This window comes from Aspergillus thermomutatus (genome assembly GCF_002237265.1).
Source record: "Aspergillus thermomutatus strain HMR AF 39 chromosome Unknown NODE_9, whole genome shotgun sequence".
Lineage (NCBI taxonomy): Eukaryota > Fungi > Ascomycota > Eurotiomycetes > Eurotiales > Aspergillaceae > Aspergillus > Aspergillus thermomutatus.
Window position 1 is genome coordinate 42,463 of NW_020798057.1, and position 21,421 is coordinate 63,883.

Below are 21,421 nucleotides of genomic sequence, written 5' to 3' on the forward strand. Positions count from 1 at the left end.
TCCCAATGCAATCAATTAAACACTGGTGTTGAGAAGAGTTATGGTTAACTCATTGAGTGGTGATCTTCAGCGTGTAGATACACTATAATAGAACATATGAGTGTACCTATCTTCGGCTTACCAAAATAAGAGAAGATGTCGCAGCCGTGGCGTAGGGCCATGATCATTCCTTTTGTCAATAATAAAGTGGCTAAATCACCGCTGCTACCTTGGGTCAACAGCACAGTTGAGTCAAATTGTGAATCCCGCTGCAGGTATTGTTCGAGTGAGCTTTCATAGTGGAAATAATGAACATTCTTCCTGTCTGTCGATTACTCCTTGATCGTCGTCCTGGGAGGAATCCTGCAAGAGCACCAGCATCAATGATTGCTCATTAGTTTCGGAAATGCAGCGACAGCTCAACCCAGAAGATTGGCGTAAATGTATCATCATGGTAAGAGCATCTCCACCTTCCTTTCCACACAAAAGGCCGCTCAGAGTCAATACGGGCTCTTCTGGAAATGTCGTCATTGCCGGAGTGGCATGGAATGCACATTCTAGTCAAGAATCTAGCAGATTTTCACTCAGGTATCATGCTACACCCCCATGGGCCCTTCAGACCGGTCTGCTTCGCTGTCCTTGACAGTTAAGATCTGTTCCGGAAGACAGTAATTCTATGAATCAGGATTAAAGAATGATTCTCGAGTCCTATCCTTCATCTTAGCAGTACTAGTGAAACCATTGTTGGGATACTCAACTATGTAATGGTCTATCAAATACCGGATTGTAGGCCGTGGTGATCGAGACACCTTTTGCGGTCAGATGACAGCAGAATTCTTCGTCAGGTCTGGTGTAATGACGATGCAGTTCTCCCAAGAGCATTCAAGCTACAGCAAGACTCGGCATACAGGCGTACTCTATATGATCTTGACTGCATTCACCCTCCACTCAACGATCGATCAGGCTGATTGATGTTTTTATCTCCGGTGATACCATCGCTCAATGAAATGTAGTTGGAATGACAAGCTCATATTGCACGGATCCAAATCAGATGGGAAAGGGGGCATCGTCATGCTTCACTTCGAGTATCTGGTGGCAGTTTGAAAATGACAACTTATCGAGGTGAGTAAGTTTCGACCCTCATATAAACTAGCACAAGACTGTTCGGAACACTGGAACCGTGGGGGTAGTTTAAAGTCATGTCTACAAAAACGGCGCTGATGATGCGGTTGATATATGGACGATCGTCGATATGAGTATATATAGGGCTCAAAGATATATCTCCATCCGGAAGAGCTCAGCACTTTTGCAACATTAAGTTAGACCAGATGTGGACAGAAAGTAAGTCTGGGGAAATCTTCCGAAGTTTGAAGAATTGAGCCCACATATATCCAAGTGCCTGATAGATTCATCGATCTTTGTTTTTTTGTAGCAACCGTAAGAGAACTTTGAAGAGTGTGAAGGATATTGATGTAGTCACGTGATAATACCCTCTTGGCAGACATCTTACTCCGGCAACGCGACCGTGTTTCCTTATCCACGTCAGAGAATGACGACACCGTCAACACGAAGAGAGCATCCCAGAATCACAGGCGCTCCGGACTATGATGAGGCCGCATACTGGGACGTTAAATTCGCGACTGGAAAAGATGTCGGAGAATGGCTGAACTCGGGTGAAATCCTGATCGAGACTACCCTGTCCGAATTGGAGCGTCGTCCTCAACCCCATGCCATCCCGCGTGCTTTGCATATTGGTCCAGGCATCTCCAAGCTGGGCATTAGATTATGTGAGGCCTTTCATAAGCGGAAATGGCCGGGAAGTTGCATTGTGGTGCGTCCTCTGCCTTGGTAAACTTTTGGAGAATTGCACTAATATTCCACCGTCTCCGATTAGAATGTGGATTTCTCAGCAGAAGCTGTCCGCCTCGGCCAGGAACTTGAGAGTCGCAAGAACGCAGACCAGGCAATGCATTGGCTTCAAATTGACCTGAGATCGTGGAGCGACGTTGCTAAGTTGGCACGCTATGCGCCGTTTGATGTTCTCGTCGATAAAAGCACGAGCGATGCCATTGCGACGTCGCCATCTGTGAGCCTCTTAACTGAATCCGATACATCATCAATCTGCCCGACCATAAGCGAGGTCTTGAACGAGACTGGAGAACTCACGGTATCTCCAGTGGAGCTGTTGGCTTTGCACCTTGTCCCGCTGACGCAGAAGGGCAGTACCTGGGTTGCGCTTTCATATTCAAACATTCGCTTTGACAATCTCGGTTATGCTGGGAAATATTGGACCATCGTGTCACACACCTCTATAAAAGCACCACAAGGCCAGACGTTCTCTTTTGCACACAGCCCTGAAGTCTTTCATTGGGCTTATGTCCTCCGGCGGAACTAAGCTTATAAACTCGCTTGTGCTGACTGTGTCTACCGATAGACCGGTCTGACCAGTCAGTGCACGCAACGAGCATTTGCTACGGCTACGCAGAAAACCAGCACAGACAGCAGTCTCAGTAGGCCTTAATCAATTCTACGCGCGAAGTGATTTACTCCAGCGTTTCAGCATCAACAGTTTCAGGGCATCACACAGCCCCAAAAGGCGTCAAAATTCATCCGAGCGTTAAAGTAAGTTTCTGCCTACACTACTGTCCGGCTAAGCGATTGGCCAATTCTTCGATCTCGTCTGGTCCCAGAAGACCCAACTTTTCTCGTCTTGTCGGCGCTTTAGGGTCAAAGAACGGCTTCTCTGCCAGAGCGGTCACCCTAGTGCCATGCCGCGGCTCCTTTCCCTCGTAATCCCAGCTGGCGTTGTGGATGGTGATCCTTGTACAATCAGTCATCAAAGGCCATACATGGCAGGAAGCTTATTCGTAACTTACCTGTTATCCCACAAAGCGCTTGTCCTTGGTGTCCACTTGAACCGAACTTGGATATCAATGTTTTTTTCATATACATCGCACAGATATCCGAGGATGACGTCGCTTTCTGCTTTGTCTAGGCCTACGATACGATATGTCATGGCTCGGTTTACCCAAAGAGTCTTCCAACCCGTTGCAGGGTGAACTCGGACAAGAGGGTGCTCTCGCTCGACATAAATGGGGCCCTTTTCCGGATGCTTGCGGTCCAAATAAGGATGGGCCGAGCGATAAATGGCTGTCTTGCCGTCGATGAATTGACGGAACGATGGTGATAACTTCTCGTAAGCTGCGTAACCGCTCGCCCATAGTGTGTCCCCTCCAGTGCTGGGCACCGTATCGTTGTGCAGATGGGTGACACCCGCTGGCTGTCGCTCATGCACAAGATCTGTATGCCAGCGGGAAGCACCTCCGGGCCGGCGGAATGAAGCCGGAGTTTCCGCTGCCTGCAGGGCCGGCCACAATACAGTGACACCGGGTACTCCTGGAACATGTGGTACTTGCGGCTAAACAAGGATTAGTACAGTCCCCTGGCTACTTGCTAAAGATGATGCAACGACGTACATGGACCTCGATCTCACCGAACCATTCGCCCAGCTCCTTCTGCTGCTGTGGGGAGATATCTTGGTCTCGGAAGAAGACAACGCTCCTTTCCGCAATCAGGAGGCCCAGCTCGTCTTTTTGTTTGTCGTTGAGATCCTTGAGTTGCAGTCCCACGATCTCGGTTCCGATGTGCTTGGTGAGGTGAATGACCTCCTTCGCTGCTGACAGCAGAGCCTTCTTCTCGGGATCGGCGCGGGATCCCACGTCAACGTGCGGGCGATCATAGTTTCGGATGCTGTAGACATCATCTATGTAGAGAGGCCGTGCAGGCCGGTACGGATATCCGGCTGACAGATCAATGCCAGCCTTTTCGAGTCTTTGCCGAGCGTTGGGAGGGAGAGGAAGAGTCTCCTTTCTTGGCTCTGCGACGTCGACAATACGGGGGTCAATTGCGGTAGGAGCCATGACGCCGGTCTTTGTTGAGCGTAACAAGTCTCGAGATCGGACGAATACTGGTGCAAGACAGTGCCGATTCCTGCTTAATTATACACACTGAATCCATCCCTGCTTGAGTTGATTAGCAAGTGCGTTTTCGGGCAATCCTTGTATATGCGATCACATCATCATCACCACCCATTACGCCTTTCACACCATGTATCATCCGCGATATTTAACACGCTCGTGGCTTTGTCTTCCCCTCACTTCGTCTTATCATCCTGCCCTATCTTCCCGAGCCCCTCAAATCGCATCAGTCTCGACCGTCATGCGGACAAGATCCGAATATCCTCATTCAGGGATACGATTGCGTTGAGAAAAGTGGATTTCAAAGCAACTCAACTTCCTGCCCATCGGATAGGAGATAGGCTTGACTTGCACGGCAATCTACTTCCGAATTCCCCGTTTCAGCGGAGTCTGCGCAATCGTTATTCGCATCACCAATGGTGCAATCGAGAATAAATCACCTGCCATTGCTTAGAGGCGCACACATAAGGGGTTTCTGTCGAGGACTCGCCGATGAAGCAACATTGAAGCACAGTCTATACAATGACTCGCCGTCAAATTCATCACGTGGCCGTGATTGGAGCAGGAATCAGCGGCGTTGTCTCGGCCGGGCATCTGCTCGCTGCTGGAATTGAGGTTACAGTGTTTGAGAGGAATCATGCCGCAGGGGGAGTCTGGTATGTATCATCGTGAGCTTGCCGTCCTGCCATTTTGACAGGAGACTACAGGTTGTACGACGAGCGCAAGCCCCTTGAGCCTGTCTACCCGTCCGTCCAACCTTCCCGGGCTGAACAATATGCGGATGCCGCATCAGATGTTAGGGATAAGAGTGTCCGGGAACACGCGCCTCCTGGGTAGGTTCGACCCGTATTTATCAGAGAATATTAGTTGATCTTGGGTAGTCCATGCTACGAAGGGCTCAGGAACAATGTCTCCACACCCTTGATGCGCACAAAGCTTAACGCCTGGCCAAGAGGCACACCCGACTTTGTAAGTCACGTTGTCATGAAGGAATACATTCAAGATACGTCAAAGAAGGCCGGCGTTGACGGTGCTACTATCTATGGTGCAAGGGTGAAAAAGCTGCGCAAGGAGCAGGACCGATGGGAGGTCACTTGGTCCACGCTTCGTGAAGATGAGAGAAGTGAAGTCGTGCAAGAGGAGGAGCAAAGCGAAGTAAGAGCTATCATGTCAGAGCTGCATTGTAGACTGGGCTGACTGTTGCAGGCATTTGACGCAGTCGTCGTCGCCTCTGGCCACTACCACGCTCCACGTATTCCCGAGTTTCCTGGCTTACCGGAGGCGAAGGCACTATGGCCGTCTCGAATCCTTCATTCAAAGGGATACAGAAGGCCCGACGAGTTTGAAAGCAAGGTGAGCCTGTCAGGCTACGTGGTTACGTGAAAATTCCCAAAGATGCTGAGATTTTACAGAACATCCTCCTTATCGGCGGTGGGGTATCCTCGGCAGATATTGCTCGCGAGATAGGCCCAGTTGCCAATAGCGTATATCAAAGCACCCGCAACGGTGAATTTGACCTGGCTGCTTCAGTCCTTCCTGAGAACGGAGTAAGAATCAGCGAGATTGCCAGATTTGAGTTGCAAAGCGACAAGGCATTACTGGACGATGAGCATTTGCCATTGATTGTCCACCTCAAATCTGGTGAGAAGCTATGCGGTATTCACGGCATAATTATCTGCACTGGCTACCACATTACTCTGCCCTTTCTTCAGGAATACCACGACGATGACACATCTCCCGTGGATGCAAATGAAACAGTCCTTGTGACGGACGGTACACAGGTGCATAACCTTCACAAGGACATCTTCTACATTCCCGACCCGACATTGGTGTTCGTAGGCGTTCCGTACTACACCGCAACATTCACGTTGTTTGAGTTCCAAGCCATCGCTGTCGCAGCCGTCTTCTCTGGCATTGCTCAGCTGCCTCCCGCCGAAGAGATGAGGGCGGAATATCTTGGTCGCATCAAGGCGAAGGGGAGCGGGCGGGGATTCCACTCGCTCAAGGATGTGGAGGAGCACTACGTAACCGATATCTTGGAGTGGGTGAATAAGGCTCGGGCTTCTCGCGGACTAGCAGCCATTGAGGGACATACTAAGACATGGAAGGAGGCGAAGGAAGCACAGAGGGAGCGACTAAAGCAGCTCTTTGGGAGTGGAGCGAGGAGAGATAGTGGGGTGGGCGAGTTCCCGGCGTTAGAGGTGTGTAGCTGAGTTGCAAGGAATGAGGTACAGAGCTACAGAATGGACCCTGAGGCCACATGGTATCATTATCACTTGTATTTAGACAGCCGAGGGTAGTCGCTTCCTTCCTGAGACCAGGAAGCTTTCTCTAACCATCTGCCGTAGATTATCCAGTCATGGAGGGCATATACATCAAGTTTAGTATTTATCCATCCCCAAACCTCCTGCCTACTTTCCCAGAACCCACATGCACGTAGTTCGAACCTAAGGAGCGATTTGCATTGGTGTGGTTGGCATCATCCAACAATCATATGGCGAGCTTTGACGGACTGGCCACTCGCCACTTACCACGAGTCAGTCAACAACCCTCTCGCGGCCTTCTCCTTGACATGAATACTCTCAACGTGTCTATGCCTATCGCAGCTCCAATTGCGCAAGCCCTAATGACAATGAGGAATCTACCTAGCTACAACATCCCCACCTTGGCCTACCTAGTAGAGTCGAGATAGAATCAAGCTCATCGACTGGACGTAATAAAAGGTGGGTGCTCAACGAGTGCCAAAGCTTGTTCAGCAGACAGTGACCGTTAAAAATGCGTTGATTCCTCAAAGTAAGATTGAAGAACCATTTTTCTGCTACTTGTAAGAGCCACACAAGACTGCTCTACAGCCGTCCACATACCATGGCTCCCTCACCAGCGGTCGTCGACGAAAGAGTCGTCGTCGACGTTTTGCAGAAACTCCCCAAGAGGAAATGGGTCAGTTACCTCTGGGACACATTCGACAAGTCGCCCGAAGAGCGCAAGCTGCTGTTCAAGCTGGATACGGCGATATTGACTTTCGCTTCCCTTGGTTAGTACACCAAACCGTGAATGATGTGATCAAGCTGACGGGAGGGTGCAAGGGTACTTCATCAAGTATCTCGATCAAGTCAACATCAACAATGCGTTTGTCTCTGGGATGTATGTTGGTGCTATCTCCAACCTCGATGACCATCCGTTGACCGAGCGCAGGAAAGAAGATCTCAGCCTGTATGGCAACCAGCTCAATTACATGCAGACCTGCTGGACGGTTGGCTATGTGATTGGCGAGATTCCAAGCAATTTGCTCCTGACGCGCATCCGGCCCCGATATTGGATTCCGGCTATGGAGGTATTATCTCCTCTCCTACGCATTCGTAGACTGCTCGGTACTCACGCTGGACAGCTGCTATGGACGGTTCTGACCTTCGCAATGGCACGCTGCAACACCGTGACTCAATTATATGTCCTGCGCTTTTTTGTTGGTACGTGATATCTGCCTTTGGCAGGGGCGGATGATAGTGACAGCAACAGGCCTGGCAGAGAGCACATTCTACCCCGGCATGCAGTACATCATTGGCTCGTGGTACCGCAAAGACGAGCTGGCGAAGCGATCGTGCATTTTCCATACTAGTGGTGGGATCGCGAGTATGTTTTCTGGCTACCTGATGGCAGGTGTGTATCATCTTGGTGGCAGGGGCGGGTTCAAGGGTTGGCAATGGTATGTTTGCAACTCATTCCCACGAAGCCAAGCTGATGTTTCAGGTTGTTTATCATCGACGGTGTGATCTCTCTCCCCGTCGCGCTGAGTGGATTTTTCATTCTGCCCGACGTCCCGGAGATTTCGAACCCGTGGTACTTGACCAAGGAGGTGAGTAACCGACATAAGAGCTTGAGACATGCTAACGTGTTCCAGGAAATCGCCCTTTCACAGAATCGTATGCAGCTTGAAGGACGCAAGAATAGAGGGCCGTTGACCAGGAAGAAGTTGAAGAAGATCTTTTCGTCGTGGCATATCTATCTACTGACACTGCTATATTTGTACGTCTATATCGACCGAGTCGGAATGGCGCTGACACGGCCAGGTGCTTCAACAACGGTGCTGCAGGGAGCCAGCCTGTATTCCAGCAGTGAGTGCAATTATGCCCGCTTCAATACATACATATACCGATCAAGTAAACAGATACCTCAAATCCTCGAAAGACCCCAGGTATTCCGTCGGCCAGATTAATGCCTATCCGACAACTACCGGGGCCGTTCAAGTTGTGACGACCCTAATCTACGCTTGTAGGCAGACTCCCTTCTCTCTTTTTGATAACCTCTGACTGGATAGGGATGTCTGACTCCATCCTCGGCGGCAAACGATGGCCACCGGTCATATTCGGCGCGGTAAGCTCCCACTGATGTACATAACTCCAGTCACTGACTATGCAGATAATAAACATTGTCTCGTACACCTCCCTCGCTATATGGGATATTCCCACCGGGTGGAGATGGACCTGCTACATTATTGCCGGCGCAGGGTATGGGCTCAGTGGTCTTCTGATGGCGTACGTTCCCCGGGTCTCTATGCTTATCTACCAAACTGAAGAAAGTAGATGGGCACATGAGATCTGCTCCGAGGACAACGAGGAACGGGCACTGGTGGTAGGCAGCATGAATGAGATGGCGTATGTGTTTCAGGCGTGGTTGCCGCAGGTTGTGTGGCAGCAGGTCGAGGCGCCGAGGTACCGGAAGGGGTTCATCACGGTGACGGTTCTGTCAGCTATACTTATTATATCGACTTTTGTGACGGTTAGACTGGACAAGAGGGAAAGGGCTGAAAAGTGAGTGACTCTTGTGGTGAGGAGTAATTGTGCTAATCTCTGCTGTAGAGCTGCCAAGCTATCCGAAACCACAGAGCATGAGAGTGAGGACAGTTTCCCGGAGATAGCTTCGGAGAATGGAGGTTTGGTTAAGGTGTAAACAGGCATTTTGGGCTATGCGCATGGTATTCGGAGAGAGCATTGGGGAATGGGAAAGTATAGGGTGAATGGCGCCTTATGCTACCACCTTCGCATGAAAGGCGAGAATGAGGCAAAGCTTCTACAGACGCGGGGAAATACAGGGTACAAATAGTCCATTAAGCAAGTATCGATCACAGTCAGTGAAAGATTACAGTGCCATCTGCCAGGTGACCCTTTTCCCCTTGACCATCGCCAACACCCCCACAGGCAAGAACCGCTTGTCCACCAGACTCAACCCCCCAAGCCGTCTCAGCGGCTCTTCGGCATATAGCTGCAGCAGCCATTTAAGTTCATTATCCTCTACCGGATAATCGATCTGAGACTGCACCTTCCTCAGCGCAGTCGAGACCTCTTCCGTAAGCTCGATATCAATCTCCTCCGGAACATCCATCAACTTCTTGTACAGAGCTGCCAGGTGGGTGTCGGTGAATTCCCTGAAGCGAACGTATTCGTCAAACGACATGAAGGTACTCAAGCTTCTATCTATGTCCGCGGTTGCTCGAGCCTCCGCATCTGGCTGCATCAGCTTGTACCGGCGCAAGCGCTCGCGTTCGGGCAGCTCTTCAAACTCCTTCTTGACGTCGAGGTATGCCTTTCTCTCGTTTTCCTTGTAGTCATTTATAAGCTGGATCGGGGTAGAGCGGAGCTCATCGCGGACCAAGAGCGTTGAGACGAATGGATTCCGCAGACCGAGTCCGCCCAATTGCTCCGGGAAGAAGAAGAATGCGTCCGGGATGTCGGAGACGCCGAAAAGTGCCTCGATCATGTGCCGAAGGTGCTCCATGACCGTTGATGCGCGGCCATCGGTGTTAAAGAGCGTGTTCTGCACCTTTTCGTATGTCGCAAGGATGAGATCGACGTGGTCACGTCCGAAGCAGAAGCCCGGCTGGCCGAAATTGCTGGTGAAGAAGCGGCCGATGCAGCTGTTCCAGGTGCGGATCCAGGAGATGACGCTATCACAGCAGTCAAGCTGTTTCTTCAATTGCTGAACATGCGCATCCACTTGTGTCTGATCGATCACCCAGTTACCAGAGTCGGGATCGAGCACGAGCAATCCAATCGTGACGGGCCCTTTGGGTAGTCGAGCAGCGATGCTGGCGTCTCTGGACTCGGCGAGGTAGACGGAGCCGGTTTTAGCCAAATTGAACTCCAGCCCGGTGACTCGGGCGTATCTTTGCATGGCTTCCCATGCCTGGGCGCATTTGGCTGGAATTCCGCAGAGCCACAGGTCGTCGTGCAGTCGGTACAGCAACATGCCACATTCGCGGTTCACGGTCATATCCATGAAGAAGAGGACAAGCTCTCCCATGAGCTTCGCCATTCCGCCAGCCAGAGGCACGCCGCGTTGGCGCAGTCGAGGGCCGGTAGGGGTCCGACCATCACAGGCCCGATCCATGTTCAAGGGCGACTGAAGGTATTTAGTGAAGAAATTGATCCACTCTTCGGAAAATCCGACAAATCTCAAAATGGCAAAGAGGGTGCTGTGCGGAAGACCGGTCCCGTACCATTTCATATCGGACTGAATGACAGCTGCCTCACCGTACAGATGCTGGTGGAGGAGAGTCTCCGTCGCAACCTTGCGCAGTATCCGCTGCTTGATGTTTTTCTCGGGCGCGGCCTTGTGTGCCGGGGTTGCGCCAGCGTCTTCATCGTTGCTTCCTTCGTCATATGTAGGACCGTTCTCAAAGAGTGATGTGTCCGAGCTGGGCAAGTATGAGAGGAAGTACGTCTCCTGATATTCCGCTTCACGTTGCTTGTCCACGCTATGGACTCTGAGAGGGGAATTGAGGTAGTAACGTCGGCGTAGGAAGTCCCGTTCGGTCATCTGCGGACTTGGAGAGAATTTCCAGACTCCCTTATGTGTAACAACACCTTTAAGCAACTGCTTGAGTGCGCTGCAGAACTTGATCGCGATGAACTCGGCGAAGATGGTCTGCAGCACATCCTCGTCGACCCAGACGCGATATTTGCCGTTCGTTTGCTGACGCGGTAAGACTGGAATGCCCTTTTCGCCTGCGTGCCAGTCCCAGTTCTTCAAGTCTGCGAATCGCATGTTCAGGACATCTGCGATCTCAGTCATAGCGACTTTGTTGCTCAGGAAGTCTTTGAGCACGGCTCGCTTAGCGTCAGGCAGCAAGTCAGCAGTCAGCAGGCCATGAATGCAATTGGACAAAGAAGTGTGGTTGAAGGGCTCCTCAGCTGTCCACATTGTTTCGCATTGGTCCTTAACAAGATGCCGTAGTTTTTTCAGCGCAACCTCCTGCTCATCCCCGAGGAAGAGGTCTTCTAGGAAGGTGTGGATCTCCTGTTCGTTGGTCTCAAGTGGCTTGAAGACGACCGCTTCGAACTGGTCGCATAGTTGCTGAAGACGTTGTTTTTGTCGTTCTTCCACAACGAGAAAATCCTCATCGTCAGGATCATCCCTGGCTTTTGGGTTGCTCGTATCGTCTGAAGAAGGATTCATCCACTCGGTCAGCAAGCGCGCATAGAGATCGGCAAGACCCAATTTTCGACTGTGGGCGTCCAATTTTGCAATCAAGGTCTCTTCAAACCCCTCTATCATCTTCGAGGGGATTGATGAGTCGTATCTGGCTTGATCGAGCCATCGTTCGATATGACCGATCGTAACATCCCGAGATGCGCCGGGATAGAGCTCCTTGGCGCCAGCGAGTAAATGCTTCAATCTATCGAATTGATCGTCACACGCTGCAGACGATTTGAGGATTTCAAATTTACGCGACTGATAAGTGTTACGCAGTTTCTCCAACTCGCGGATCTTGCTGAGAGTCAGCGATTGAATAGTCTGAGAGAGGGCGCTGTTGGAGGCCATGATAAAAGTGAGCGATGAGATGAAGATGGTATTGAAGCCATTGTGATTCGAGTCCAATGGTCTTAAGTAGGTCTGAAGGCTCGTATGTGGGTCACTCTTGGTCCTTTGGGGATGTCGCACATAAGGCTACGGTGTCTACCTTGACGAGTTGATTTCCCGAGTTGGTCTTCCTCAGGCTGTCAGGCAGACTATCCAGGCACAATATCACGTGAATAAGCCTTGCAAGGCGTTTCGCTCACATGACTCACCGACATTGCACAGTTTGCACTCGTCAACATCAAAACAACAGGAAACTTCGAGGTCACAGCCTCATCACTCTCAACTCTTATTGCTCGCTCATCTCAACTAATTATCCTTCTGATAGGTTATGATGGTCCGTTGCTGACAATCGATTGATCGCTGCGTTGTCAGTGACGGCATCTTTGTCGATCACCGTGACACTCGCCACCCCCACGGTCCCGTCATCGTCGACAATGACTGATAATGGCCCTTGTTGCTAGGATCGATCCATCAAACATATACAGTCTCCTTGCATCGAATTCGTTGTCGAAGCCGCGCCATGAATAGTGAACTTACTCGGTATACGACCCGGCGGTTGTTTGGAAAGAGCACCCCAAGGCCAACAGTCATGATGTCAGGCAGGAAAGCAAAAGATCGGAGACGATCGAGCAATGGAGGGATTTGATGAGGAAGTCTCGATGATAAGTTCACAGCTGTCAAATTGACGAAGCGCATATGTGTTTCGTCGCCCTCACAGTGGTCATAGCAATACACCACTACACATACAGGGATGATGATGGTGGCTGTTGTGCGATCATCGGTTTGACGTCACACCGGATGCAAATTGTCTATATAGATATCGCACAATCTGTTCATCATGAAAATGAAGCTTTCGTCCTTCTCTATCATCAAGTCAACGAAAAACAATCATATCCAACCGAGCCCTCCACCTCACCCAGTAAGAACAACATGCCTCTCTTCCACCGCGATTCAGTCTCCAGCTCCTCCTCGGCTCGTAGCATCGAGGAGCCCAACCAACGCAGCCACGGATTATTTGGCGGTCGTAACTCGCATTCCAGCCACTCCTCTCGCCGATCCTCGGGTAGCTACTCGAGCGGACGCACCCACCGTCGCAGTCTGCTCGGCCGACACCAGGAAGACCCATCCATCGCGGCAGCCAAGGAGCAGGTTCTCCGAGCTGAGTCCGCAGAGAAAGCGGCCGATCGGGCCCTGCGGGAATCCCGGATGGCGGTGCGCGAAGCCAGGGACCATGTGAAACGACTGGAGAGCGAGGCGGCTGAAGAGTAAGTTGCTTGCTGGGTATGTATTCAGGAGGCGAGCACTGATTGGCTTTGACAGGGCGCGACGGGCGAAGCATAAGCAGCATGAGGCTAGGTCCATCTCGAAGAGAGCTAAGCCTCTTGGACGTAAGTCTTGACTCTTGACCTTGTTCATGCCATTGCCACTAACGAGGACAGGCCATGTCTGATCAAACATCAGTGGTCTACTGACGGGAGAATCTAGCGGTCATTTGATCTTTGTCCAAGCAATGTACTATACCATATTCGTTTCAGAATCTAGCAATAATGTATAACGACTCATGATTCATCCCGCCTACTCCAGTTGCTCAAAAGTCAAAACACCATGGTAGATCAAGCGTTAAAATACTTGAGATAATCAAGTTTCCCAATCGGCACCCCCTTGCTTCTCAAGATCGCATACGCAATGTTCAAGTGGAAAAAGAAATTCGGCAGCCCAAACCGATTCACGTACGACTCCCCGGTAAAGGTCGCCTCATACGTGCCAAACTTCACATGGATCTCGGCATGATCCCTGCCCTCGAAGAGCTTAGGATCAACCGCTTTGATCACCTCGATAGTCCTGTCGATGCGAGCGTAGAATTCCTCAAAGGTAGTCTCGTTGTCTTCCATAGGCACGCCTTCGGTGCCGGCGAGTCGGGAGACGGAGTTCTTGGCAGTGTTGCTGACGGATTGGACTTGGAAGCTCAAAGGCTTCATGTCTGGGTAGAGACGGGCCTCGACGAAGTCGGAGAGGGGGATGTTCTTTTCCTTGGCGTAGTCTTCGGCCTTTTTAAGGAGGAGGGTGAGGGTTTCCAGGCCCTTGAGGTAGGTGGGGACGGTGTAGGTATAGAGAGAGGCGGTCATTTTGCTTCGATCTTGAAGTGGAGGAAGTAGTGATTGAATTTCCTTGAGACTGGAGACCTTATCGTTGTTGTCTTTGTTTAAATGCAGGAAGCTTCCAGCGTTATTTATACTTATCCCGAATGCTCACCGACATCACAGCCACGCCATCAGTAGGAGATCCGCCCCGCTCAGATGCTTTCAATCCATCCGAATTACAAAGCCATAGAATTTCCGTTGACAATTCAAAACATGATTTGTAATGTCAATTTCCAGATGTAGAAATCCGTAGATGTTCTCGTATTTTGCTGACAAACGCGAGCCACACGTGACTTGTTCTGCGGTGTGGGTGAAAAGGCCACGTTGGAGCAACGATGGCCCGCGCCAAGTGGAGGGTTCCAGTCTACAGCTTCAATCTCGATGTGTACATTATGTTCTTGTCCTGTCTAAGACGTTATTATGACATCTCGAGTATCTGTTATGGCTGGGAATTCTGATATAGGGTAAATGATATCACATGACGTTGAGACCAAGTCCAATATACGTCACTATTAGTCCTACATCCTCAGGAAGAGATGACTCCCCTCTTCACAATCTTCTCTCTCCTCGATCTTCTCCACCGTGATAACCACAAAGAGTTTCTCACACAGTCAATGGATCGAATCTTCCACCATGGAGTCCAGATTCAAGGAAATGTTCTTCCACCAGACCGACCCTCAAGAGCTCGAAGAGTCCATGAAGCAGAACAAGCTCAACCACGAAACCAGCGCTGAAGAGCCCGAAAAGCCCGAAAAGCCTCTGAAGCAGATCAATCGCCAACAGCGCACTGCACTCCACGATGCAGCCGAGTTTGGATATCCCAACTTTGCCATCACGTTCATCGAACACGGAGACGATGTAAATGCTGTAGACGCGAGAGGGCGCACTCCACTCCACGCCGCTGTACAAGCAGGACAAGAGGGTATGGTGCGTCTCCTCATCAAGAGGGGTGTAAATGTGAACATCCAAGACAAGGAAGGACTCACCCCTCTGCATGTTGCTGTCGAGATGCGCTCAGAGTCTTTGGCCCGCCTGCTTGTGGAGTCAGGGGCTAATCCACGCGCTGAGAATTGGGATGGGCACACCCCGTTGCTCTTTGCTTACTTGTTAGGGGAAAATGAGATTCTCGAGCGTCTTGTCAAGACGAATCGATCTACAGGGGAAGCAGTACGGTCGAGTGCGCTTTGTGGATACCTGGTCAACATGCGCCCTTTGGCCATGATGAAATCTGTCTTCTGTTGAGAGAATGTTGTCGTCACAGTTCATAGTGATGTGTCTTGACGATCAGAACCGGCTCCACAGAAGCCGAGCTGGTAAAAGGAGCTGCAGTCGTCTTTAGACGAAGGCGGCCCAACTAATACTCCTTAGGGGACGAAGAAGCTTTCCGACCAGTTGAAAGATGTCTTCACTTTGCAGACACCGTATAGAGCTTGCTTTTGAGAACTGAGTTTAGTTGCTTGTTAACTTGATTTCATATTGACGACACATCATGCCTTGACCTTGTCTGTTATCTTTGTGAAGATTTGGCCCGGTTGCCTGTCTGTGAATGATGCTTATGGAATGGACCCTTGCTCGATCGCTTAAGAGAAGTTGACGAATCTGTTTTATGATACCCTATGAAAGAGCTGATTGATTTGACCTGTGTCAGCACTATGTTTTATTGTCTCGACTCTCAGAATGGCTACTAGCAATGCCCCTGATTTTACAAATTTGAAGACAAATTGCAACCTTCATGGATGAATCCCGTGGTTCGAATGTTGCCTTGGAAAATTAAGCAGTCCCCCTCAAAAGATAATCGAGGTATTTTTTTTCAATCGTGCCCCTATAAACTTAGTTGCCATCCGGTACGGCTTCCATGATCACTAAATCGTTCTGGATGAAGCCGGGATGGTCATGCAGGAGATTCTCTATCGGAAAGACCAGCTGCTGCTTCATCTGCTCGTACTTTTCCTCGCCAGTGAACCAGACATTTTGGAACATCTCGGCGAGTTTGTTGCTCCGATCGGATGAACTATCCTCGTTAAAGGAATACGAAGTGCTGAGAGGGTGGAGGGAAGTCCTTCCGAATCCCATCTCGGCCAGTATCTTGCTGGCGGAATGGAGGAGCAATCCTTGATGCGCAGGTCCTGCGTTCTTCCCGCTCAATGGAGTACACATTGTATTCATCAATTTGTGGACCTCATTATATGGTGCCCCTTGGATCAGAATGACCCGCGCATTCGATGAGGACTTGTTAACCACGCGGACCACTTCTAGCAAGAAACCGCGGAGATCATCAATGTAGTCGAGAATCAAGGTTGCAATGACCGCTTCAAATCGGGCATCTGGGTATAGCAAATTAATCAAAGCGCTAGGCAAAGTCTCCACCAACTTGTTCCTTGCTGATTCCTGACCAAGGAAGTCTGTGATGGTCTGAAGTCAGCATATATCGAGAAAAGAATGCATGCATAGCTCACCTTTCAGTGCACCACCAATATCCAATACCCTTTGATGGACCTCCAGCACAGAGGACAGCTTTGTCCTCTCATCATTCGTCACGCGTAGATGCCCCTGCAGCTGTCCCCAAGCCGACTCGTTGCGCATTGATTTCCCTCGACGGCCATCAGGCAAAGGATACGGTCCCAGCAACGGGTGTGGCTCCCATTTCCTCCCGACAATCAAATAATGAGTCTCAAGCCGCGTATGCTTGGGATCGTTAGGTATGTAGTCGAACATCCTCTCCAACTCAATGACAAAACCTGCTTCGCGCAGCACATTCAGCCAAGCCGTCTGGGAAAAGTACAGCTCGTACACCGGCCTCTCCATCCACGTCTGTTCAGTTCTCACACAATCCCAGACGGGGTCATGTACGCCATTTCTTGCCGTAAGGGCCGAGGAAGGCGCCACACCAAGTACCAGTATCCCATCCTCCTTCAACCACTCGGCGAACCGATACACCACTTTATGGACATCGCTTGGTGAGATCTGGAAGAGCGAGTAGACGGCAAAGACAGCGTCCATTTTGACTGGAGGAGTATACGTTCGCATATCGGCTTTCGAAAACGTTCCTGGAACTTGACTGCCTGCTATTTTCACCATGTTCTCAGCAACGTCAATGCCGTAGACGGCGTGACCAGCGGATGCGAGCGCTGCAGCGACCGGTTTGCCGGTTCCGCAACCCACGTCAAGGACATGGCTACCGCGTGAAAGCTTGCTCAACACATATTCAGTGACTTGGACAAGCCCGGGGCTATCAGCATAGGCGTCTTCGTGGCGCTTTCCGAGGGCGTTGAAGAGGGTTTCTGCGTCGACTTCCATGGCGGGATCACTGTTGCGCGGTTGATAATCGCGATGATCGTTGGGTATCTGGAGATTTAGTACTAGTGGTGCATTGACGTGGCACCTGCAGGGATGGCATCGGATGAGTTGTACAGGTCGGTCAAAGGTTGAATCATTTAAATTATTCACTCTCTTCGACTCAGACCCAAGAGTGGCGAGATGGAAATATTCACGTCTGGTTGGGCTCGCATAGGTCACGCTGAAGAAACAGGAAAGCTCGAATGACGGACCCCCTGCCTGTACTGCTTACATCCTTCTGGCTTACGTCTCGCTTGGCTGCGTTGTTCATACCGGCAAATAATTGATAACGGACCACGTTGATCAGAATATTCTCTACTTTCCGAAAATAGGGCTCTCTCTATGGCAAGCATAAGCAGTAGAATTCATCTAGTCCGGCGTTGTCTCGGAGTTCTGAATCGGGATATTGGAGACCTTTCAACTATCTTGAGGCCACCTGGATTCCTATGCAACTGACCTGCATGGAAAAATACTTATTAGACAATGCAGATCGATATAAGTGCGTTTTAGCGACTCGGCCTTGAGATTATCTGCATGAATCCCACGCCGCATTATACCCAAATAGGTCGCCGATGTCAACTATCCCACGCCATCGGTTCTAGCCTTAAACCCTCAATTGCCCTTATTAGCAGTGCTCAATTACTTACTCATACCTCGCTTTAACACGGACACAAAACAGTTCATCAGCCCCTGGTCATATATAACCTAAATCTTCCACGAAGCTAAATGCACAATGAAGGTCCTGATGGTCCACGGTAAGACACCAAGGAAACTTCAGCGTTATCGATCGGCCTTAACATGCTCAGGATCCAAGCAGTCCGGAGAGCTATTCCGTACAAAGTGTCAACCCCTGGAGCGACTCCTCCGAAAGGCATATCCGGGCATTGAACTCCTCTATCCGACTGCTCCGTTCAGGTTAGAGAAATCGCCGGAAAAGGTCGTCACCAGCGCCGCCACCAAGCTCCGCGCTGAATATGGTGAGTGGACGTGGTGGAATCAACCTGATTCCTTTGATGGGTTGTATACCGACCTAGAGCTGGGACTGGACGTGCTTGCATCCGTACTTGAAGCAGAAGGGCCAGTCGATGGAATGATTGGATTCAGTCAGGGTGGAGCGGCAGCTGTTATGATGGCGTCGTTGCTAGAGGGGAGGCAAGAAGCCTTAGACCAAGCTCAGACAGAGGGAGGTATGGATTTGGAGACAGTCCGGGAGAAGATTCGAGGTCATCCACCGTTGAAATTTGTCGTCAGTGTGGCTGGCTACAGAGCAGAGCACCCGGCGTATCGGGCGTTCTATGAGCCAGCAATCAAAACTCCGTCATTACATGTCCTGGGAAGTTTGGATTCAGTGGTTGAGGAGGAGACAGCAATGAAGCTGGTTCAGAGCTGTTCCGGAGTGACTGAACAGATGATTATCTGGCACTCGGGAGGTCATGTAATTCCCAGTGGGAAACGCGAGCTAGTTTCCATTGTTCGGTTTATCGGATCGCATGTTCCCTGATCAAAGGCCGCAGAGTACCCGATATAGATATATTATATGCAAACCAGCAGGAGACGATACTGGGGATGGAAATTCCGCGCAAGTTCAAGAGTACGAGGGCTACTGTTGACTCATCTCATTGACAGACGACCATACTGGACAGTGTAATGCGCATCTTCGAGTCGCTAATACGATGCACCAAGCTGGTCAGAAGACAGCTTTTACATGCTTATTTCGTCATCAATTTGCTCATTCAAATTGGGTGTCGACCACGCTCTTCACAAGTATTTCAGACAGACCTTTATGGTTAAGAACATTCATTGCAAAAGGTTGTGCTCAAGTATGGCGACTTGAACAGGCAGGCAATGCTATCAACAGGCTTTCATTGTACTTGAGCTGCCATTCAAAATCGAGTCAAGCATCCTTACCACTACCACGTGGATGAGGAGATTACGCATCAACGCTCCGGATCTACATTTTAATCAGTGGCATCCTATTCGAGAGTAGCACGGAACTAACATACAGAGGGTGTGATATTCAGAGCAAAGATAAGAGACCTCTCTTGAATCCACAAAGGACACACAGTTCTGCCATGGCCATAGCATTTATACATCGTGGCATCTGCGTTCATTCCAACACGGTACCACCCATCTTGCGTGGCGGAATACGTCTCGCAAACATGGTGTCAATCTCAATGAACGTCCGGCCCTTCAACTCCGGGATGTAGAGATAGCTGCCCAGGGTAGCAACAGCAGCCAACCCACCAAACACAAACCCCACCTTACCCTTCAAGTTGCCCTCGTCCGGATTGACCATATACGGGACAGCAAAGTTCATCGCGATTCCAAACACAGCCTGAGTCGCGGTAGCCAAGGCAGTGGTGCGCGCACGCAAAGTCGGACTCGAGGTTTCGCCTAGCAAGACGAACGCGATGGCGCCAATGGTGAGGAAGTAGACGAACGCGTAGATGACGGTGCAGGATGCCTGCACCCACTTGGCGGCGCCGGTAGGAACAACATCCATGATGCCGATCAGTAAGAGGACGAGCGTCAGGACCGCCATGCCGCCGACGAAGATCCGGCGTCGGCCCACGCGCTCCACTACAAACCAGCTGGTGATGTTACCTGCGACTCCGCAGGCCGTAACACCCACACCAAGATCGAAAGAGTGCGTCTCGTCCAGGCCCGCGAGTTGGAAGAAGTAGGTCGAGTAGCCCAGGACAAAGATGATGCCGACAAGATGCTGGCACGCAAAGACCCCCACAGATATGCCCGTGCGCAGACGATTGGTGCCGCGGAAGCAGTCCGCGAAGCTGGCCTTCTTCTGCAGCGCTTCCTCCTCTATGGTAGTCTGCAACGCGGCAAGCTTCGTCTGTGCATCGAAGTCCTTGCCCCAGAGGCGTTGGAGAGATTTGAGCGCCTTTTCGGATTGATTCTTGCGAGCATGGTACCATGGGCTTTCAGGCACGAACGGCAACCCGACAAGTAGAGTGACGGTGAAGATCATCTGGATGGCGAAGGGGGCTGCATACGCCCAGCGATCGGTCCGCGAGCCAAAAGCCTTGATGACACTGTTGGAGAGGAGCTGACCGATAGCGATGCCGAGGTTGATGCCTGCAGTGGAAAGGCCGCGTATCGCAACGGGGGCGATCTCGCTGCATACTAGGGGCCCGAGGGTAAGGTAAAAGCCGAGACCGACTCCGAGGATGAGCTTGGACATGAGGAAGGCGACTCGGGTGACCGAGAACACTTCTCCAAGACAGCCACCGGCGCAGAGGAGGATGGCGGCCAGCAGGGCAGGTTTTCTTCCCACAAGATCGGCTAGCCAGCTGCAGATGAAGCCACCGAAGAACCCTCCCACCGAGCTGATGACATTGAAGGCAGTCTGCCAATCAGCAGGCAAGACCGGCTCATTGTCGAAGATGTAGCCAAAGTCGCGCCGGAAGGATGGGACTGAGATCATGGCGCCGTTGATTTGAGCGTCGAAGCCCCTGGTGTCATGGTCAGTCTTTCCCTTAAGTGCATGTATATAGGTATGGCATACCAGCCGATAGCACACATGGCCCAGTAGAATGACCAGCCGATCAGTGGTTTATGGTGCTTCCAGACATCCCGGAGAGTCAGAGAGTGCTCGTGGTCATTGTCGGCTGTGGTCCGCATTTTCTTCTCGGCAATTGAAGACGGACCAATAGCCTCGTCATGCTGAACAGAGAGATCTTTTTCTTCCATGTTGTCTTTGTGATATCAAGTTCTGGTGGGCATGAAACAGATCTTCAGCAGCAGAATGGGGAGAGATACCGTCTCTTTATGCAGGAAATGTTGCGCATGGCGTCAAGGGAATAGCCGGTCAAATGCCCTCAAGATGTCATTGGAACCATTCCAACTAAGCAGCCGTCAATTGGTAAACTTACTGCACCCTCTCCGGGTAATTAAGGGCAACGGAGATGGCCAGATGCATGCATGATGCCCCGGATGATCTGGGGTTGTCCATGTGGGGAAAAACCGAGAAAGTCAAGCATCAAACTTTGCCTTACAAAAAGAATCAGCTGGAACTCTCATTTTCGGCTAGACAAAATGCCGCTTAACCCTATCCAGGAGGATGGTGGCTGATGGCCCATGGCTGGTTTTGAACAAGGACCCTCCATCCTCTGT

At 50.8% G+C, this 21,421-nt stretch overlaps 11 protein-coding genes across 11 annotated transcripts; 6 read left to right on the plus strand and 5 right to left on the minus strand.

The window, feature by feature from the left end:
- Positions 1 to 1,528: 1,528 nt before the first annotated feature.
- On the plus strand, positions 1,529 to 2,374 carry CDV56_105287 (uncharacterized protein; the record flags this gene model as incomplete). Its single annotated transcript, XM_026758906.1, has 2 exons — positions 1,529 to 1,810; positions 1,874 to 2,374. The coding sequence occupies 2 exons, from the start codon at positions 1,529 to 1,531 to the stop codon at positions 2,372 to 2,374; spliced, it is 783 nt and encodes a 260-aa protein (XP_026618326.1).
- Positions 2,375 to 2,618: 244 nt separating this feature from the next.
- On the minus strand, positions 2,619 to 3,899 carry CDV56_105384 (TauD/TfdA dioxygenase family protein; the record flags this gene model as incomplete). The annotated part of the gene is made up of 3 exons (XM_026759003.1): positions 2,619 to 2,799; positions 2,856 to 3,397; positions 3,456 to 3,899. 3 exons carry the CDS (start codon positions 3,897 to 3,899, stop codon positions 2,619 to 2,621), a joined length of 1,167 nt encoding a protein of 388 aa, XP_026618327.1.
- A 579-nt stretch (positions 3,900 to 4,478) lies between these two features.
- On the plus strand, positions 4,479 to 6,169 carry CDV56_105519 (putative FAD dependent oxidoreductase; the record flags this gene model as incomplete). The annotated part of the gene is made up of 5 exons (XM_026759138.1): positions 4,479 to 4,612; positions 4,664 to 4,789; positions 4,859 to 5,111; positions 5,163 to 5,309; positions 5,369 to 6,169. 5 exons carry the CDS (start codon positions 4,479 to 4,481, stop codon positions 6,167 to 6,169), a joined length of 1,461 nt encoding a protein of 486 aa, XP_026618328.1.
- Positions 6,170 to 6,821: 652 nt separating this feature from the next.
- On the plus strand, positions 6,822 to 8,903 carry CDV56_105701 (putative MFS transporter Liz1/Seo1; the record flags this gene model as incomplete). The annotated part of the gene is made up of 12 exons (XM_026759320.1): positions 6,822 to 6,990; positions 7,043 to 7,290; positions 7,345 to 7,423; positions 7,473 to 7,659; positions 7,704 to 7,809; positions 7,855 to 7,979; positions 8,024 to 8,068; positions 8,122 to 8,225; positions 8,272 to 8,327; positions 8,373 to 8,488; positions 8,537 to 8,764; positions 8,813 to 8,903. 12 exons carry the CDS (start codon positions 6,822 to 6,824, stop codon positions 8,901 to 8,903), a joined length of 1,554 nt encoding a protein of 517 aa, XP_026618329.1.
- A 189-nt stretch (positions 8,904 to 9,092) lies between these two features.
- CDV56_105863 (uncharacterized protein) lies at positions 9,093 to 11,774 on the minus strand (the record flags this gene model as incomplete). The annotated part of the gene is made up of 1 exon (XM_026759482.1): positions 9,093 to 11,774. One exon carries the CDS (start codon positions 11,772 to 11,774, stop codon positions 9,093 to 9,095), a length of 2,682 nt encoding a protein of 893 aa, XP_026618330.1.
- Positions 11,775 to 12,743: 969 nt separating this feature from the next.
- On the plus strand, positions 12,744 to 13,263 carry CDV56_106110 (uncharacterized protein; the record flags this gene model as incomplete). Its single annotated transcript, XM_026759729.1, has 3 exons — positions 12,744 to 13,078; positions 13,134 to 13,201; positions 13,253 to 13,263. The coding sequence occupies 3 exons, from the start codon at positions 12,744 to 12,746 to the stop codon at positions 13,261 to 13,263; spliced, it is 414 nt and encodes a 137-aa protein (XP_026618331.1).
- Positions 13,264 to 13,426: 163 nt separating this feature from the next.
- CDV56_106154 (DUF1993 domain-containing protein) lies at positions 13,427 to 13,939 on the minus strand (the record flags this gene model as incomplete). The annotated part of the gene is made up of 1 exon (XM_026759773.1): positions 13,427 to 13,939. The coding sequence occupies one exon, from the start codon at positions 13,937 to 13,939 to the stop codon at positions 13,427 to 13,429; it is 513 nt and encodes a 170-aa protein (XP_026618332.1).
- Positions 13,940 to 14,587: 648 nt separating this feature from the next.
- Positions 14,588 to 15,196, plus strand: CDV56_106227 (ankyrin repeat domain-containing protein; the record flags this gene model as incomplete). Its single annotated transcript, XM_026759846.1, has 1 exon — positions 14,588 to 15,196. The coding sequence occupies one exon, from the start codon at positions 14,588 to 14,590 to the stop codon at positions 15,194 to 15,196; it is 609 nt and encodes a 202-aa protein (XP_026618333.1).
- A 588-nt stretch (positions 15,197 to 15,784) lies between these two features.
- On the minus strand, positions 15,785 to 17,251 carry CDV56_106315 (uncharacterized protein; the record flags this gene model as incomplete). Its single annotated transcript, XM_026759934.1, has 2 exons — positions 15,785 to 16,356; positions 16,411 to 17,251. The coding sequence occupies 2 exons, from the start codon at positions 17,249 to 17,251 to the stop codon at positions 15,785 to 15,787; spliced, it is 1,413 nt and encodes a 470-aa protein (XP_026618334.1).
- Positions 17,252 to 18,023: 772 nt separating this feature from the next.
- On the plus strand, positions 18,024 to 18,791 carry CDV56_106448 (alpha/beta hydrolase; the record flags this gene model as incomplete). The annotated part of the gene is made up of 2 exons (XM_026760067.1): positions 18,024 to 18,045; positions 18,097 to 18,791. 2 exons carry the CDS (start codon positions 18,024 to 18,026, stop codon positions 18,789 to 18,791), a joined length of 717 nt encoding a protein of 238 aa, XP_026618335.1.
- Positions 18,792 to 19,397: 606 nt separating this feature from the next.
- Positions 19,398 to 20,998, minus strand: CDV56_106545 (putative MFS alpha-glucoside transporter; the record flags this gene model as incomplete). Its single annotated transcript, XM_026760164.1, has 2 exons — positions 19,398 to 20,760; positions 20,814 to 20,998. 2 exons carry the CDS (start codon positions 20,996 to 20,998, stop codon positions 19,398 to 19,400), a joined length of 1,548 nt encoding a protein of 515 aa, XP_026618336.1.
- Between the last annotated feature and the right edge of the window lie 423 nt (positions 20,999 to 21,421).